We start from the raw sequence: 20,128 nt of genomic DNA, 5'->3' as shown, positions 1-20,128 counted from the left end.
GAATATTAACCCCCCTGTACCTGCTCAGACCTTGCCTGCCTCTACACATCAGATCGGTATGGTGAGGCAGAGTATTGCTTCTAGAAAGAATCCAGTAAGGATCTCTCTCCAGTGGAGAGACAAGTGCTCCGCTGCACTGTGACCACTCTCAGAGGCCAGCAGATGTGCAAAGACCACACCATCTGCCATTACCCAGAGGGCTACACCACTACAGCAAGTTAAAACTGAGTAGGAAAAACCGATCCTAGACCTAAGAAGAATTGCCAGACTCTGAAAATGCCTCAGACATTGTGGGTTGGCGAGTCTCCAGATTCCCTCCTAAAGTGACTAGGAAAGGGCACCCAAGAGCTGATGGCTGTTGGCCCATCCAGCCTCCAACCCTGGCAGATTTGACCCCTCCTCGTCTCTGGCTGAGAAGGGCAGTAAGGAAATGGTAGAGGGTGCAGGGGGGCCCACGACTCAGAAAAGCAGGAAGCCCTAGAGAGGCCATAAGCAGGCCTCTGGGCTTCAGAGAGAGAGGGGGGAGAGCAAGCAAGGCCTGGTGTGGTGGTCACAAAGGGCAGGTTAATGGGGGAGAGAGAGAATCTGAAACCTCACAGGAGTGCGGCTGAATGGTGGGGCATTTCATTTTGCTGTTGCTTTTTCCTGGTTCTGAAAATTCTCTCATCCAAATCTGGAAATTCAGAATCACATTTCCTCTGCTATATAGATGTTCTGGGGGCTTCTCTGGTGGCTCAGAAGATAGAGAATCTGCTGCAATGCGGGAGACCCAGGTTCAATCCCTGGGTCTTGAAGATCCCCTGGAGAAGGGAATAGCAACCCATCCCAGTACTCTTTCCTGGAGAATTCCATGAACAGAGGAGCCTGGCTGGCTATAGTTCGTAGGGGTGCAAAGAGTTGGACATGACTGAGCAAGTAACACTTTCACTTTCACAGATATTTTGAACAAATGTTGCTTTGAGGGAAAGGACTTGCTTTGGGACTATATGATCCAGGCTTATTCTCAGTTTGCGTCGTCCAGATTTCCCAGCTCTCAGTCACCCAGTGACTTGCACACGGCCTGACATACAGCATACATTCAACATTCGCTGAGTGAATTAGTGACTAGAACGTCACTCCAGGGTGGTCCTCTTTCCTCACTCTTTAAACTCCAAAATAAATTCCATGTACGTCAAAGTTTTAAATGTTTAAAAAGTAGAAATCATAAAATTACTACCGAAGTGTTGAGATATTTGTAATCATGGGGTCTAGAAGGTATAAGTACGAAAAAATACAAAAGGGCATAAAATATTACTACATATACATTAAAAACATATTTCATGGAAGAGATAACTTCAGAAAGTCAAAAGATAAACGACAAACAAAAATACTATCTCAACACATTACTAGGTAAAGGACTAATTTCCTTAATGCTGAAATAGTTTCTGTTTATCAATAAGGGAAAAGAAACTCAGTGGGAAAATGGACAAAGGTCAGGAACAGACAGGAAATGAAGAAAGCTGGTAGACATGTAAAATGATATCAGTGTCACTTTTGTTAAGAGCAAAGTACACCGACACTACAAGGGAGACTGTCTCAGGTCAACAAAGAAAATGCCCTTCCTAAGTGTAGACTAAAAAGGACTTGGAAACAGGCTGTATCATGCACTGCCACTGAGATTAGAAATTGTATAGCTGGAGGGAATTTGTTGATGGTTATTAAGTATTTGTGAATCTTTCCCCAGCAATTTCACTCATTAATTTACTCTGTATTTGCATGTGTGTGCAAAGATGTGTACATGGATGTTCATGAAGCTTTGTTTATAATAACAAAGGACTGAAAACAACTCAAACATCCATCATTAGGGGCCTTACTTATTCAATATTAACATTTCATAACATGAAACAGCATGTCCATACTTTTAAGAAGAGTTCTAAATGTAATAATACAGAACATTATAGCTAAAATATATTTAAAAAATAAGAAAGTGAAAGTGCAGAAAAGTGTGTACAGAATGCTAACGTTATTTCCCAATATTAGCTTTGTCCATCCCATGTTCTTTTTGGTTTTGAAGGGCTCACCTCTCTGTCATCAGATGTGTGAAAGTTTAATCTTGCAATCAGATTGTAAACTCTAGAAAGGCAAGAACCAGGCTTTTTATTTCATAGTGATACTTACCTTCCCTGACTTTGAGGGGCAATCTTAGCTGGTATTGCTTGGGCCTCACATGAATCTTGGGGTCTCTGCCTACAGCGCTGTAGTAAGCATAAAAGGAGTCTAAAAGCAGGTGCACAGATGGGCTGGAATCTGTGAAGTACCCGTGAAGCTTTGCCCAGACTGGGGGAGGCAGCTGAGGAGAGAGGTGAAACTGCTCCTACCACTAATTTCAAAAACTTTCTTCAAGAATTCATATCCATGCAGAGAACACTCAATCCACCCATTTCCTCTGACTACTCTCGCTGTCTTTTGTACCTTTAAGTGGTCTTTTTCATCTCTCTTTTACCTACCAATGCTTCCATGAAATTATATATTTTTCAAACGCTCTTTATGCTCAGAACCAAACATTGACAAATATCTGAGGCATTCTTTGAGAGTATTAATATTTTGGATAAATGTTCTCCTTAGAATGCTATCAACAAAAGTTTTATGTGAGTATAGGAGTCTCTGGTACCAACAAAGTGAAAACAGAACCCCTAGGTAAGGCAGGAGAGGTGAGAATAACAGAGAAAATGAATGAACTCCCAGAGGCTGGAGTCAGGGATATGGAGAACAACGGCAGAATTGTTCCCATCAGAGAGCACAATCAGGATCTAACTAAGAAACTTCCACCATTGCCAGGATAGAGGATCTTCAGAATGCCTTCCCATCAGAATGTCATCATTGCCACAGACTTCCGCCTTCTGAGATTTCTCCATGTTCCCTTTCTTTCAACTGAGAGTATTTATTACAGTTATCATGCCCCACCGTTGCATGTGGTACACATGAGTTATCTAATCTTATCTAGTCTTTTAGGTTTTGTAATCATCAGACTGAAAGGAGTCACGCCCAGATCATTGGCAGCAGATCCCTGATCATGAGCTGGGTGCAATGACTGCCTTGATTCCCAAGGGCTGACTCCCGTGGAAAGGTCTGAGTATGTTTGGAAAGAAGGATACATCGTGGGTATTTAGGACCAGAGCAAGGTACTCACGGCCCACCCAAATTAGTGCTCCCACTTGCACAGTATGAAGTTGTCATTGGTAAAAGCAGTCCCCAGTTTGAAACTACATTTTCCAGGCTTCCCTTACATCTAATTGGTCCCTGAATTGCTGGTCCATGAATTCCACCTGAGAATTTCTGATTCATTTGGTCTGGACTGGAGTCTGAGAATTCGCATTTCTAGCAGGGCCCCAGGTGATGCTGATACGGCTGGTGGTTGATGACAGTGTTCAGACTAAGGCATTATACCACTTTGTAGCTGATGCAACCCCTTAAGGTGGCTTTCCTCATTCTTGGGAACAGCAAATCAGGACTCTCCCTTAGTCTATACTGAGACAGAGGCAGCCCTAGGCCCATATTTTAGGACACAGAACCATAAATATTGGTAATGAGCTGAGTAACCAGAACTCTCACTGTCTCACTTTTTTCAAAACAGAAATACTGCTAGAGGTGAACTGATTTTCTTCACAGTTTCTGTTTTGCAATCACTCAGTGAGTTCTCGAATTAACCCAGCTGCCAGCTCAGCTGATGCATTCCTGTTGTGAAAGCATTATACACAGGCACTGGCCACACAGATTTCTAAAGAATAAACCAGCACCTCTACACACTTTGAAACACAGTGAGCATGTTCTTTCTCTGTGCCTCTCCCCAACCAGGACCTTTATAACAAGACTTACACATTTCTATCCTATAGTTTTCTTGAATGTAAATTCCAAAAACCAAAACAAAAGCCACAGTGTTCTAGTTCCCTGATCAGCATTTCTTGTACATCTGACCTGCATTTCTATAAATACATCACAGAACTTGTACATAGAACTAGAACTTGTAACTCTTGAGTGAGACCTACAAGTAAGGGTTACCAGCTTAGCTGTAATCCTAATGAAATGGTAGGGAATCTCCAAGAAGCATAGGTTCTGCTTTTACCTTGCCCTAGGCAGAAAAATCCACCGTAAATAATGCTTTCCCCAAAACTGAATAACCTGCCTCAGCAACCTCGGTTTTACTGGGAATGTTTCATCTGTTCTCTGTGTAATTTCCTGACCTCAAAGACAGTTGGTGTGATTACCTTTTCCCTCTTGGGTCTACGTACATTGTAATTCCTTTATGATTAGGGATACGCATAAGGATAAAGCACATTCCCTCTGTTAGAAGAAACCACTCTGGCTGCAAATTGTAGTGTGCAGATGCTAAATTCTAAGATGACCCACGGGGATTCAAACTGCGGAGCTCAGGAGAGCCAAGAATGTGTAGAGATGCTAGGAATTGTTTTTCTTTGGTTAATGATTCATTCCATGATGGATCATGGAATGTCAAACCAAGGCTCTGGAAAAGGTAAACATCCGAAGTTTCCTTGCTGGTCTCTTTGGTTAATGATTTAGTTATTAATTATAATAAACACTGACACTTATTATGTTCCAGGCATTATTCTAATGTATGAAGCCATTCGATCCTCACAACAAACACCACAAGATCGTGGCAGTGTCTTCATTTCACAGGAGAAGAAACTAAAACACAGAGACATTCAGTAATTTCCACATATAAATGGAGCCTGGTTTCCAATGCAGACAGACTGACATCAGAGCCCACAGTTCCAATCACATATTCATTCATTCAGCTACTACTTTGTGAATGCCTGCCATGTGCCAGGAGGCATGACTTCAGGAACTGGAGATTCAGTACTGAGTAAAATAGAAGAAACCCCCCCTGCCCTGTGGAAGTTACATAACTGTTCATCACAGGGGCCAGCAGGACTTCCCAAGTGGCGCTAGCGGTAAAGAACCCTCCTGCCAATGCAGGAGACATAAGAGACGTGGGTTTGGTCCCTGGGTCGGGAAGGTCCCCTGGAGGAGGGCATGGCAACCTACTCCAGTATTCTTGCCTGAAGAATCCCCATAGACAGAGGAGCCTGGCGGGCTACAGTCCATAGGGTTGGAAAGAGTTGGCTGAAATGACTTAGCACACACTCAGCACGCACAGGGGCCCAGCAGGTCATCTTGCTGTTAATAGTGGACAGAGTGAAGATGGGTTAACATTCCAATAATGAGGCAGCTGCTAAGTCACTTCAGTCGTGTCCGACTCTGTACAACCCCATAGAAGGCAGCCCACCAGGCTCCCCCGTCCCTGGGATTCTCCAGGCAAGAACACTGGAGTGGGTTGCCATTTCCTTCTCCAATGATGAAAGTGAAAAGTGAAAGTGAAGCCACTCAGTCGTGTCCAACTCGCAGCAACCCCAGGGAGTGCAGCACCAGGCTCCTCCGTCCATGGGATTTTCCAGGCAAGAGTACTGGAGTGGGTTGCCATTGCCTTCTCCAATAATGAGGCAGAGTACTTGGTAAAAGTATCCTTCCTGGAGCTGGTAGCTTCCGTTGATGGCAGCTGATATTACCACATCAAAACAATTCACAAAGAACTTCTGACTAACTGTAGGGGGAGGGGGAGGAAGTCACCCTATCAGTTTGGCTCTCACTTAGCACCCAAGATTCATTTCCTCTTAGAGTCTTGTCAATTTCAGTTTGCAGTTTCATTTTCTCTTTCCTAAAGTCTATTTTGGCAAAGGAATCTGGTAATGCATTCATATATAAGTCTCTTAACATTCCACTGAAGCAGAGGAGGAAGATTTCTGAAGAGCGCAGAATCCCGAACTGCAGTCTTTCAGAACAGCTGAGAAGTGCACGGCAATCATGAGGTAAAAGACTCTCTCTTCTCTGATTGTGGTGAAAATGCCCAATCCTTCTTGTTGTGGAAGCTGAATTGTCAATAGCCATGCTCCTAAAAGACAAATTTCTAGGTTGTTTTGCCTTAGTATTTGATTACAGCCTTACACTCTTCTATCTTCTGTAGGTCTTTAGGGTGTTGGCTTGTTTACTCCTAAATTATTTCTGCCTCACACCGTCAAGTTTCCTGCAGGAATTCTCACCGGGAAGCTGAGAATTGAGGCTGGAGAACAATGAGGCAGGAAGGGAGGGGCAGAAGGAGAGAGATTAAAGCAGGCAGGTGCTGCACTTAAAGATCCATCTAGAGAAATTGCTCCTGTAGACTGCCCTGTGTTTCTTATCCAAAGGAATAAGTGAGGGGCTTTTAATAAGATTGTTTTTTAATGATCTAAATGTTTTTCATTTATTTTAAATGCAACTTTGTTTCATAAAAATGAATATTTTTAATGATAAAAGGTATACTTCACAAAGAAGATAATCATAAACCATTAGATACCTAACAACAAAGAAGCAAAGATACATGAAGCAAAAATCAGAAGAAATATGAGGGAAAAGAAAACATATATATAACCACAGTGAGACATGTCTCTTTTTAGCAGATACTGTTAAAAATGTACTCAGGGTAGCAACCTCACTTCATGCTAAGGTGGAACATTTTTAATGTATTCATGCATCTCAGATTTGTATTAAGGCTGGCAAAATAACAAATATTTTCACCCCAAAATGCTACTGACTGGCTAGCATCCTCCTACCTGACATAAGAATTGGAGATAAACTGCTTGGGGAAAACAGTCCCCACTTCTAAAATCTTCTCATATTTCAGAAACATCAGATTTCCCTGGGGAGGAAGAGTTCCCACAGTGAGTAGGAAGAAAGCTTTCTATTCTATTTTCTCCAGTTTAAGGGTCAAGAAGTCAGACTGGATAGCTAAGCCTCAGTCCTAGGAGCTCCAGAATCTAGGGATACCAGCCCTGGTACTTACTTCCTAGAGGAAATATATTTTTTCTGCTAGTTTGCACCTCTGCCTGATAGGAAGAAAATAATAGTTTGAGATACTTCCAGATGTCAGTTTCTATAGTAATTCAGAATTTTTAGAAACTTTCTTCCTGTTTCTTAGAATTTTAGCATGTCCTTCTCTTAGAATCTTTCCCATAATAATACTGACCCATCAGTTCATTTTCTCATTTCCTTTGATTCTTTAGCTACAGGGATTGTTATTGGGCATTGCTCCTGTGGTGTAAGAGAATGTGTAAGGCTCAAACTTGAGCCTGAGTAAGATTCACAGAAAGCTTGTTAAAGACTGATACTTGAGCTCAAATACTAACCTCCCCAAACCCCAAGACTCTGACTTGGTAGGTCTGGCTTGAGATCCAAGCCTGTGCGTTTCTAATAGGCTCCCCCACCCCCAACCCCACCCTGGTGGTGCTGGTACTGCTCTAAGACAATGTGGGGGCAGCACTGGCTCTGAGCCTGGCAGACAGTGGGACTGTGGCTTTCATTCAGACAAGAAGCAAGGGGAGAAATTGTTTGCTGTGTAAATACTTGGAATTTCTAGGGGCATCAGGGGCACAAATCTCACAAGTCTGAGTTCAGGATGCAAGGATCTGGGACCAGGTTCTAATTTACCAGTAGAAATAAAAACTCAAAACCACACAATAAAATTGGATGCCTTTTGAATGACTACTCAAAAGAATTTAACATACATGTATATATTAAATGTATTTATCTTGTAAATGTAGAGTTGACTATATGTATTGTATGTGAGAGATAATCTCAACTGTATTCACTCTCTCTGCTCCTGTACACAATGAGAAAGGAGCTAAAGAACCCATGTGCTAAGTAAGAGAATCTTCCCATAACCTCACTAAGAAGGAAGAGAGACCAGATTGGACATAAACTTTGCAAGGAGAGGCTGGTGTCATTACAAGGTCAGATAGCAAGTGAGGCTCTCTCCTGGCTCACATTCCCTGTGTTACATCAACAGCCTCAGACAACCCTGATCTTCACTAAGATCTTCCTGATCCCTGGTTCAAGAAGATGCCCTGGAGGAGGGCATGGCAACCTACTCCAGTGTTCTTGCCTGGAGAACCCCATGTACAGAAGGCTTTGAAAAGAAGAGTTTTTCCCTAAGCAGTAACTCCTACCCATTTTCCCTCCTAGTTTTTGTTTATTCTGCTTGGGTAATTATAGCTCCATTTGTTACAAGTAACAGAAATGAGCAGGAACTGATTTAAAGTTCCTAGAATGGTGCAGAGAACCCATGCACAGGATCTAATGACCCCAGGAGACTAGACTAGGACACTGGTGAGCTTGGGGGACCCAGTCACTGAGTCTTCTCCACGTGTATCTGGGTCATTCTTTCTACAGCAGGTTGTACGGAACTTGTCCACCATCAAACCCCAGCATGCACAGAACTCTTCTTAATGTATGAAGACTCACTGACTCCCTCTCAGTTCCATTTCCAGCTTCCACTTGAATCTGGGTACCTGGCCCTGGTCTAATCAAACTGAGGGGAGGTATAAAAAGTGAAAGATAGAGAGTAGGAAAAAATGAAGGACTATTATCTTCCATTTAGACGATTATTTCAAAAGTGATCCTTGCCACATAACAAGACTTCCCAGATTTCTATTGGTTGTCTATGTCAGAATCCATAATATATAGAATATCAGCTTCTGATATGAGAACTGATTAATGTATATCATGAAAAAATTTTTAAGTGAGAATAAACAACATTTCAGGGACCCTAATACATAGACAACATTGAAAACAATTTTAGGTAATGAATGATTTTTAACCTACTCTTTTCCAAATTTACTCAAGATAGGGATTTTATTTGATTGCTGTTTCTGTTGGTTGGTTTTTGCTTATTTATTTACTTGTTTGTTTATTTAGTGGACTAACACAAAGGAGTAAAAAAAATCTTTTCAGAAGAGTTGCAAAGGCACCCTCAAGGAGAAAGAACATTTCCCATAATGAAAGATGCTAGCTGCCCATGACACTCCTGTAGCCCCCTGCTTGCTCTTTTACTAAAGTGTATGTCTGTGCATAGTTGCTTCAGGAGTGTCTGACTCTTTGCCACCCTATGGACTGTAACCCACCAGGCTCCTCTGTACATGATGGGATTCTCCAAGCAAGAATATCGGAGTGGGTTCCCATGCTCTCATTCAGGGGATCTTCCTGACCCAGGGATCGAACCTGTGTCTCTTATGTCTCCTGCACTGAATCTACTGGGTCTTGATTGCTTTCCACTCAAAACAGTCCACTTGCCAAAATGGCACATTTTGGGAAGACTTGTTCTAAACTCCTTCAAAAGCAAACCATAGGAGGGTCAAAGTTAAATTTCAAAGGAAAATTAAAACAAGTACAAAATTATTAATAAATCAAATCAGTGAAACATTTTAAGAAAAGGAATTGCCAAAGAAGTAACACATTGAATGGCTCTTTGTTTCTGTATTTCCTTCTTACCTAGCACTTACTTTGAAATTTCAACTGTATAGTTTTATAGTTCTTTATTGTTTTAATAAGGACATCCTTATCGTGCTTCTGAACTTCAACTCTATTTTCTCTTCGATGTTTTAAATTCTTTAGTTCTCCCTACTTTGTCTTTTTTTATTTTTATTACTTCATGTTTCCTGTCTAATTATGTGAGCTTGTTGTAAATCCTTAACTGATTTTCTTTGTCTAGCCAAACTTTTGGAGCTTTTATCAAATTGGTTTTGTTTGGTTCTTTTATTATTTTGACAGTCTATATTCTCTTTTTTTCCAAAGTTTTCTATTTTGACTATTACTTCTTTAAAACTATATAAAATCAAACCTGAAATCAGTTACCAAAGATTTGGCTGCTCCTGTAGAGACCCTTGGGCTTCCCAGATGTCACTAGTGGTAAAGAAAGAAACTGCCTGCCAATGCAATAGATGTAAGAGATGCAGGTTCAATCCCTGGGTCGGGAAGATCCCCTGGAGGAGGGCATGCCAACCGACTCTGGTTTCTTCCCTGGAGAATCCCATGGACAGAGAAGTCTGGTGAGCTACAGTCCATAGGGTCACAAAGCATAAAAGTGACTTAGCATGCACACATGCATGTAGAGACCCTCGCAGAAAGCCAAGAGCCAGCATTCCTAATAAAAATTCCCTTTTTCAGGAAAGACTAGCCTCAGACTCAGATTCCTGCCCACTGCCCTCTCCCTAATTCTTTTTTTTTTTTTTTTAATATTTATTCATTTTACTGTTGACTGTGTTGGTAGGGCTCTTCGTGCAGCACGCAGGCTTCTCTCTAATTGTGACCTGAGGGCTCTGTGTTGCCCCAGGGCACATGGGCTCTTAGTTCCCTGACCAGGGATCAAGCCTGTGTCCCCTGCATTGGAAGGCAGATTCTTTTTTTTTTTAATTTAAATTTATTTATTTTAATTGGAGGCTAATTACTTTACAATATTGTATTGGTTTTGCCATACATCAACATAAATGAATCCGCCACGGGTGTACACGTGTTCCCCATCCTGAACCCCCCTCCCACCTCCCTCCCCATACCATGGGTCATCCCAGTGCACCAGCCCCAAGCATGCTGTATCCTGCATTGAACCTGGACAGGCGATTCGCTTCTTATATGATATTATACATGTTTCAATGTGGAAGGCAGATTCTTAACCACTGGACCCCCGGGGAAGTCCCTTCCTAATTTTTCTGCTGCCTGTGATCACCCCATTTCTGCTTCCTTGTGTATTTAACACATATACCAAGACTGGGAAAAAAAAAAAAAAGAAAGGATATTCTTTTTTTTTTTTTCTTTTTTGGCTGCGCTACACACAACATGGGATTAGTTCCCTGACCAGGGATCAGGCTGCAGATGCCCCCTGCAGTAGAAGTGTGGAGGCTTACCACTGGACCATCAGTGAAGTCCAAGGAAAGGATACTCTTCTTTTTTATTGGAGTTAACACTGTTAAGGAGAAGGAGAATCCTATTTGTCATGCTCCCCTTTTCTCGTGGGTAAATCTGTGCTATGTCTTAGAATGTTCATTTCTGTTTTTCCTTCACAGTGAGACCACAAAGAACTCCTTGGAGCATAGTCTTCAGCAGCTCAAGAGCCATTTCACCTGGAACTTGGTAGAGGGAGAACATTCTTTGGATGATTTTGAAGACAGAGTGTGTCACCAGACTGAGTTTCAGAACAGCGAATTCAAAGCCACGATGTGCAACATACAGGCCTTCATAAAACACCGCAGAGGCCAGCATCAGGCAGCCCTGGAATGCTTGCGGCAAGCCGAAGAGTTCATCCAGCGAGAGCACGCTGACCAGGCGGAAGTCAGAAGCCTGGTCACCTGGGGAAACCACGCCTGGGTCTACTATCACCTGGGAAGGTTCGCAGATGCTCAGCTTTATGTAGACAAAGTGAAACGAGTCTGCCAGAAGTTTTCCAGCCCCTACAGAATTGAGAGTCCTGAGCTGGACTGTGAAGAAGGGTGGACACGGTTAAAGTGTGGAAGAAACCAAAATGAAAGGGCCAAGGTGTGTTTTGAGAAGGCTCTGGAGAAGAACCCCAAGAACCCAGAGTTCGCCTCTGGACTGGCCATCGCGAGCTACCGGCTGGATAACCAGCCACCATCTCAGAACCCCATTAACCCTTTGAGGCAAGCCATTCGGCTGAATCCTGACAACCAGTATGTCAAAGTCCTCCTGGCCCTGAAACTTCAAAAGATGAATAAAAAAGATGAAGGAGAGAGATTAGTTGAAGAAGCTCTGGAAAAAGCCCCATTGGCCACAGATGTGATTCGAGGGGCAGCAAAGCTGTATCGAAGAAAAGGTGACTTGGACCTTGCTATAGAACTCCTGAGAAAGGCTCTAACATGCATGCCCAACAACATCTACCTGCATTGCCATATTGGGTGCTACTATAGGGCCAAAGTCCTGGAAGTAGAGAAAATGGGCGGGGAGAGAGAGGAATTACAGAAATTAGTAAGACATGCTATAGATCATTTAAAGAGAGCTGATGAGAGTAATGGAAATTTCTTCCGTATCGGCTCCTATCTCGCCTGCCTCCATGCACAAGTCGGTCAGTATGAAGAAGCAGAGTATTACTTTCAAAAAGAATTCAGCAAAGAGCTTCCTCCCGTAGCCAAACAAGTGCTCCACCTGCGATACGGCAACTTTCAGCTGTACCAGAGGAAGTGTGAAGACAAGGCCATCCACCATTTCACACAGGGTGTGAAAATAAACCAGGGGTCGAAGGAAGGAGAAAAAATGAAAAACAAACTGCAAAGATTTGCCGATATCAAGCTCTCGAAAAACAGAGCGGATCCTAAGGCTTTGCATCTCTTGGCGTTTCTTCAGGAACTGAATGAAGACATGCAGCCAGCAGAGGAAAACTCTGAGAGGTGTTTGGACTCTGGAAACCTCATCCCTTTAGCATCTTTAGCTGAGGAATGAGGAAGTGGAATGTGGTACCCACAGGGCTACTGCTAGAGAGATCTGAAACCCCTCCACCAAGTTGGTATTCAAAATATTTAACAATTGGCACAGGCGTGGACTTAGACCCTGGCCACACAGTACTTGATCAAGGTTGGGGAGGAACTCTGCTGGGCCAGTGTTAACATCTGAATTGGGTTCTGGGAGGGGGACTGGACTGGGGGCAGGTCCGGGGGCTCAGTAAAGGGACTATTTCCCAACTGACCTCTTGGGAACATTGGCATTCCCTCTGTGGGGTGATGTCATGGCTATGTTTCTATAAAGTAGTCAGATGTCTCACACCTATAACACTGTGGTCGCTTTCAGCAATGTTTTTCTGTCTTTGGAGTCATTTTAGATCCTGTACAGGTTGGTCCTGTGATACATTTCAGGGCAGGCTTCCCTCAAATATGCCAAAATGGAATATTGATTATTTTGAAGTTATTACTTGAGAAAAGTCTGACCCTTCTCTCAGAGCAGGAAATAAATCTCCCATGAGAAAGGTACCTTCACTATGCCAGGAGGCAGAGAGACATCCTTGTCACTGGCGGTAGGGAATTGAGGGCTGGGAAGGCTACATAAATCAGCTCTGCTTAGATTCTCCACTAATTAGTACCCAAGCCCAAGTTTCTTTGCCTTGCCAGTTTCTCATGAATTTATTATTTCTTTGTCTAAAAGGTATAAAAGCTGCCAGCTTTGGTCACTTCTTAGGCTGTATACTAGGAGACCTCCATATGTATGAAATTAACTTAGAGTTTCTCCTGTTAATTTGTCTTGAATCGATTTAATTATTAGATCAGCCAGAAGAACCCTGAAGGGTAAGCAGAAATTTCCCCTTCCCAACACCCTGTACAGACACTAGAGTGCTGTGTCCATCCAAAGGCTGGGGGATGGAAGCCTAGGGAGGCCTGGGGGGTCCTCTCTCCCTTCTTTCTGCCTTCTGCCTCGCCTCCCCAGACAAGTCTTAATCTAGGACTGTTTATACAAACTCTATACAACATGAGTTCAAGCGTCCCATTAACTGAAGGGAGGAAAGAGGTGTTTTTTTTTTTTTAAAAAAAAGAGAGAGCAGAGAACATCAAAACTGGAGAGCAGAGAACATCAAATCTGGAAGGAATATAGCTAGAAGTGGGGTCAGGTGACCAGAGTACAAGTGTTTCAGGAAGCAGGCAGGGAGGTTTCCCCCTTCTCTGTCCTCCCTGTAACCACAACACAGCAAGTGAGGGTAAAAAAGGTAGATTCTGTACAATACGCTAGAAACCAAAATAATGCTTTTCTTTAAAATATCTTGAATTGGTTCATAGTGCTCTTCAGGTCTACTATATGCTTCTATTCTCTGTATATTCATTCTTTTAATTTTTGAGAATTTGATATTGACACTCCAACTAAAAAATCTTATCTGCTTGAAAAATAATTGTAATATATAGTGAAACTATATGTAATCTTGTTCTGTATTTTCCAAGTCTCCTATAGATGTGTTATAATCTTTCATAATTAAAAAAATAAAAAAGAGAAAAAATTCTGACTCTTAAATTTGTCCATGGAGGTTTGAATAAAAAGAAAGGGGGGGAAATGTGTATGGAAAGATGTCTTACCAGGAGGGAGAGGGAAAGAGTAGGCAAAAGGGAAGGAGAGAAGAATGCTGCTTTGTCCTTGTAGATTATAATCATATGGAGAAAATTTCTTTGCAACACAAAGACTTGCTTTGATGAACTCAGTTGCTTTGATGAGCCCAGATTCAAAACGATAGGGAAGCAGCAGGACAGGGGAATTATTTGGTGATTAAGGACCTAGTGCTCGTTTCTGGGAAATGTCGTCAATAATGGAGGTTCCCCCCATTAGAAATGTTGTGTATTAGGTGATATAAAACTCCATTTAATCCTGAAAGTCTTCAGGGAAACCATGAAAGTCATGGTATGCCTGGGGCAATTGGGATTTTCTGGGTAAATACTGAATGACCAGGGATAGACATCAAGGTTGGTGTGAACCAAAACAGTCAGGTGACCCAGCAAGAGACTATCAATCACCCTCTGGGTTGCAAAATGATTGCCTGTTGGAATTAAATTTAGATGGTAGTTACCAGGGGCTGGATGTGGGGGAATAGGAGAGATGTAGTTTAAAGGTATAAACTTACAACAAGTAGATAAATAAGTCTTGGAGATTTTATGCACAGTATAGTGAATATCTTTTGTATTAAAAATAGTGTAGTGTGCACTTGAGATCCTCAATATACATAGTGTGGATGCCTGAAAAATCATTAATTAATAAATACCTTAGATGTGATCAAACATAAAGGTGTGTTCTGGTTTTTCTGAAATTTGGCTGTACCTTAAATCTTCCAGACTCAGCTACTGAGAAATGCAATGTTACACTGGGCACGAACTGGTTCCAACTAACACAGACTGGTCTAACATTGCGGGGATAATAGGCAGGAAGGACAGAGGTCCCCAAGTGGCAGGAGGAAATAAACTGCAAGCTGCGGCTGGTTTTTTCCTTCTCTACACACACACACACACACACACACACACACACACACACAAGGCCTCTTTTAATTCTGTGTTGACAACACTTGGTTCCGCTTTGAGCTAACCAATGCGTTTTTCTTATGGAAAGGTTTTTCTTAAACTATGTTAATGAAACCATGTATTTGTTTTGGAATTTGCCTTTCTGCAAAATGGTTCCACCTAAGACTACATTTTTTTCTCTTCTCACACCTTGGGCTGATGATAGCTTCACAAACCAGTATTCCTGTCAATTTTTTTTACGGCCATCCTATCTCAAAAGGCATATTGTGGGAGAGGGGCCTGGTGAAACTCCCTCAGCCTTGAGGTGTCTCTCTTATCTGATTAATAGTTTTCTAACAGACATAAAACACCTTGCTAAAAACTAGCAAAGGGGCACTCTTTCTTTCCCCTTCTGATGTCTATGTCAGAAGCTTTCCCTATCTCTATTATATTTTAATAAAACTTTGCTACACAAAAAAGCTCCAAGTAGTCAAGCCTCATCTCTGACCCCAGATCGAAATCCTCTGGAGGTCACAAATCCCAGAGTAACACATAGCTCACAGCAGCAACCTTTCAACAATCTTTTCACTGAATATCAGAACAAACATTTTTCCCTACAGCTTTTAGAGTCCAGGGCTTTATCTTACATCCTGACACCACCATGAGGTACCTTTGTGTACATAAACACCCTACCCTGCCCTCCACAGAAGCAGATCTTGTTACATCTTGTGTTCCATCCATGTTCTCTCTCCTTTTCTGATGTCCACTAGGAGAAATGAGGAAGTATCTCCAGTTCTGTTTCAGGCCCCATCCTGGAGGCAATCTAAACACATGTGGGAGAATTTTTCCTGTTAAGTAAAGAATAGAAAGAAACATGAAGCGGTGAAATCTTTGTTTGTCAAAAGGCTTCTGATGGAAAATACAATTCACATCAGCTGCAAAGGTAAACTCATTCCATTGGACTGACTGGACAAGTAACCATTTCAAAAGAAGGTTTTAGCTTACTTGGCCTGAGTAACTTATTATCAGGGGCACCCCACTCTAGTACTCTTGCCTGGAAAATCCCATGGATGGAGGAGCCTGGTAGGCTGCAGTCCATGGGGTCGCTAAGAGTCGGACAGGACTGAGCGACTTCACTTTCATGCATTGGAGAAGGAAATGGCAACCCATTCCAGTGTTCTTTCCTGGAGAATCCCAGGGACGGAGGAGCCTGGTGGGCTGCCGTCTATGGGGTCACACAGAGTCGGACACGACTAAAGCGACTTAGCAGCAACAGCAGCAGCAGCATGGTGCCTGGGGGGGAAGAACTGGGAGTGTTCTTAGTGGAAGGTAAGATGGGCAGGCACACGGACCTTGAGAGAGGAACCCTGGCATCTGTATAGTGCTAAAGAAGGCACACCGGGTATCTGTAACCTCGTCCTCGCAAGTCATGCCACCAAAACCTTTGCTACAGCAGAAGCCCCAAAAGAAAAAAGGAAGGAAGGGTAGAGAAGAGACATATGTCATGTTACACTTAATATTTATTTGAGGACTTAAAGCTGAAAGAAATGATCGGAAAACAATCAACAAAATTACATATATAATTCATGTTTCTTGAAATCTCACTATCCACGAATAACAAACAGAAACACATTAATTGGAATTACTTTAATTCCCTGCCCCTTGACCACATCTCTCAGTGCATCTCCCTCTCCTCCAATACCAAGGACTGACTGAGGAGAATGTCTCTTATCCTGATCTGGGTTCTTAGTAATGCCAATTACTTAGTAATTACAGTTACCTCGGTCCCCAGCCCCCTTTTTCACAGCGCTTTCCTCTTTCTTCCCCATCACGTCCACTGACCTGCACAATTGTGCACAATGTGTGTCCGGTGCGACTGGAAGCGTGGAAGTGTGAGAATCCTGAAGATAAACAGGACTGTGTCAGGATCCCTACTATATGCACAGTCAACCTGGGATGCCAACCTGAAAAATGTGGGATCCAACCAGAGACCATATGCTCCCGTCTTCTCCCTTCCCCCACCACTTCTCCCATCATCTCTTTTGGGAAAGGAGGTAACTTGATTTGTCTAATTGCAAATTTTCCTTATGATTTACAGCACAGCTGCCTCATTGCTGGTAGTCTACACCTTCTTAGGAGGCAACAAAGAGGGAGACCGACTAAAACCTTTACTGTAAAAATGGTGCAGTGCCTTTGGAAAAACAGTTTAGTAGTCCCTCAGTTGGTTAAACATAGAGTTACCACATGACCTAGCCATTTTATTCCTAGGTATACAAAGAGAAATGAAAACATACATTCATACATAAACCTGAACATGAATGTTTATATCAATGTTATTCACCTCAGCCAAAAGGTGGACCCATCAACTGATGAACTGATGTATTGAAGTATATCTTCACAGTGAAATATTATTCATCAATGAAAAATAAAGTACTGTACATGCTACAGCAGAGATGAAATCTGAAAATGAAAGAAGCCGTTCACAAAAGGTCACATATTGTATGATTCTATTTATATGAAATGTCCAGAGTCGGCAAATTATAAGAGATAGAAAGTAGCTTAGTGAAGAGATAGAAGTAGATTGTCTAGGGCTAGGAGGACCGGTTGCTGTGCTTTGTCACTCAGTCATGTCTCACTCTTTGTGACCCCATGGACTGGAGCCTACCAGTCTCCTCTGTCCATGGAAATTCTCCAGGCAAGAAAACAAGAATGCCCTCCTCCAGGGGATCTGCCCAACCCGGGGATTGAAGCCAGGTCTCCTGCATTGCAGGTGGAGTCTTTACCATCTGAGCTATCAGGGAAGCCCAGGAAGACTGGAGGGGAGAGCAAGGAAGTGTAGGTATCCTTTTTGGGGTAATGAGAATGCTCTAAAATTGACTATAGTTATGGTTGTACAGCTCTATAAAATACTGAATTGTATAGTTTCAGTTCAGTCTCTCAGTCATGTCCATCTTTGCAACCCCATGAGACGGCAGCACACCAGGCCTCCCTGTCCATCACCAACTCCCGGAGTCTACTCAAACTCATGTCCATTGAGTTGGTGATGCTATCCAGCCATCTTATCCTCTGAGGTCCCCTTCTCCTCCTGCCTTCGGTCTTTCCCAGAATGAGGGTCTTTTCCAGTGAGTCAGTTCTTCGCATCAGGTGGCCAAAGTATTGGAGTTTCAGCTTCAGTATCAGTCCTTCCAATGAATATTCAGGACTGATTTCCTTTAGGATGGACTGGTTGGATCTCCTTGCAGTTCAAGGGACTGTTAAGAGTCTTCTCCAAAATGGGTGAATTGTATGGTATGTGAATTATGTTTCAATATGACTGTTTAAAAAAAGAATGAGTATTCTTGTTGTTAGTTAGTCGCTCAGCCGTGTCCAATTCTTTTCCAACCCCATGGACTACAGTCCACCAGGTTCCTCTGTCCATGGGATTCTCCAGGCAAGAATACTGGAGTAGGTAACCATTCCCTTCTCCAGGGGATTTTCCCAAACCAAGGACTGAACTCGAGTCTCCTGCATTGCAGGCAGATCCTTTTACCATCTGAACCACTAGGGAAGCCATCCTTATTATAAATGTACATAAAGAAGGTAAGCTTTTCTTTCAACATCTTCTATTTTTAACCTCTAAATTTGTTGGCACTGTGTCGTGCCCTTCTTATTATTCGAATTTTAACTACCATCATTACTTTTGCTCTCAAGAGACATGTTGGAGAAATTCTATATTCTATTTTCTGGATAGGGTGTGGGTATGAAAATCTGGTCCCACTTGATTTTATTTTTAAACATCCATTCTCAGGAACCATTAATCAGCAAGTTGGCACCAAGGAAGAGTTTAAAAGCAGAAGAAAATATGACTCAATGCGTAAGTCTAAATCTACAGGTGTATAAGTCTAAGTACACTATGAATTTCTTAACAGGCATAATATTATTTAACTACCATATGCAGCTGTTGTAAATACCATGCTTATTCACGAGCACTTCATAAGCCAGGGATAAGAACAAGAAGAGAAACAAGAAATGGGCAGCTGGTACAACTACCCTGGAAAATAACTTCATACTGTAAGATTGCAGTTGGGATGAGAGGACGCCTTCGGCCAGTTCAATAAATTCGCCTTTTCTCTGATCTAACGACTTCTGATCACTTCTATCGTTCAAAATAGTGTCTATCCCTAAAATCAGCACCCTCACAACACAGAAACCTTCATGACACAACTTCCTTTCTCTCTGAGCAAAGAAGGCAAAAGATAGAGACACATTTTCCCTGGGCTGGATGTTTAGGGTTTCATGTCTGGCTATGCCAGGATTAAGCACCAGGTTCTCAGTAACAGAGACACCATGAGTTATTTTTGAAATGTACAGTTTGTTGGGAATTCCCTGGCAGTCCAGTTGTGTGATGCAGTCAAAAAAGCAAATAAATGAAAATGTACATAAATAAATGTTTTATGTGTCTGTGGTGTGTGGGGCCCTCTAAAGCACGGGGCCAAATGCAGGAGCCCCTTTTACCTGGGTGACACTGTAAAAGATATAAAGGTACGTTACTTTATCACTACCAGTGTAACATATTGTTAAGGAAGACAACCAACAAAATTACATACTTTCCCAGGTGCAGGTTACTTTGGCTGGACATAACACAGTCTCTGAACTTGAAGTGTTCTATGATGCTCCCATTGGTGCAAAAAAACAAACAAGTGTCAGTCTTGTTACACGAGAACCTCTGCTTCCTGCAGCTTCAGAATAGAAGGAGTCTTTCTCCTAGGCAACTGACATTCCTTGATCTTCAAATCAGCCTTGAGAATTATCCTCCATCTTTTTTCATGGATATTTACATCATAGGAAATTCTATTTTTAAAAAAATCTCTCAGGGTATTACTCCTTCAGAGCTCAAAGCATATATACCTAAATTTATCAGCTAGGCAGCTCACCCAACAATACTACATGTGTTACTATTTCTCAGTTTATAGCTGGGAAAACCGAATGATTGCTTTGGATCTCAGAGACCCTAAGTGCCCAGGGTTTATTCCAGGGCTTGGCTTCTTATAGTTAGCATGGGGGTGGGGGGCGGGGGGGACTCAGGCTCAGTGATTTGATTCATGGATAATCCCAGAGATAGTAAATAACACACTGAATTAAATCCAGGTGGCTCAGATGATAAAGAATTTGCATGCAATGCAGGAGACCTGGGTTTCATCCAAGGGTGGGGAAAATCCCCTGGAGAAGGGAATGGCAACCCACTCTAGTATTCTTGCCTGGAGAATTCTCATGGACAGAGGAGTCTGGTGGGCTATGGTTCATGGGGTCACAAA

At 42.4% G+C, this 20,128-nt stretch overlaps 1 protein-coding gene across 1 annotated transcript; it reads left to right on the top strand.

Moving 5' to 3' along the window:
* The first annotated feature begins 5,853 nt into the window (after positions 1–5,853).
* Positions 5,854–14,565, top strand: IFIT2 (interferon induced protein with tetratricopeptide repeats 2). The gene is made up of 2 exons (XM_005896039.3): positions 5,854–5,864; positions 10,926–14,565. The coding sequence occupies exons 1-2, from the start codon at positions 5,860–5,862 to the stop codon at positions 12,310–12,312; spliced, it is 1,392 nt and encodes a 463-aa protein (XP_005896101.1). The 5' UTR covers positions 5,854–5,859; the 3' UTR covers positions 12,313–14,565.
* The last annotated feature ends 5,563 nt before the right edge of the window (positions 14,566–20,128 follow it).

This window comes from Bos mutus, chromosome 26, assembly GCF_027580195.1.
Source record: "Bos mutus isolate GX-2022 chromosome 26, NWIPB_WYAK_1.1, whole genome shotgun sequence".
NCBI classification, from domain to species: domain Eukaryota; kingdom Metazoa; phylum Chordata; class Mammalia; order Artiodactyla; family Bovidae; genus Bos; species Bos mutus.
This window is presented reverse-complemented; position numbering and strand designations above follow the sequence as displayed.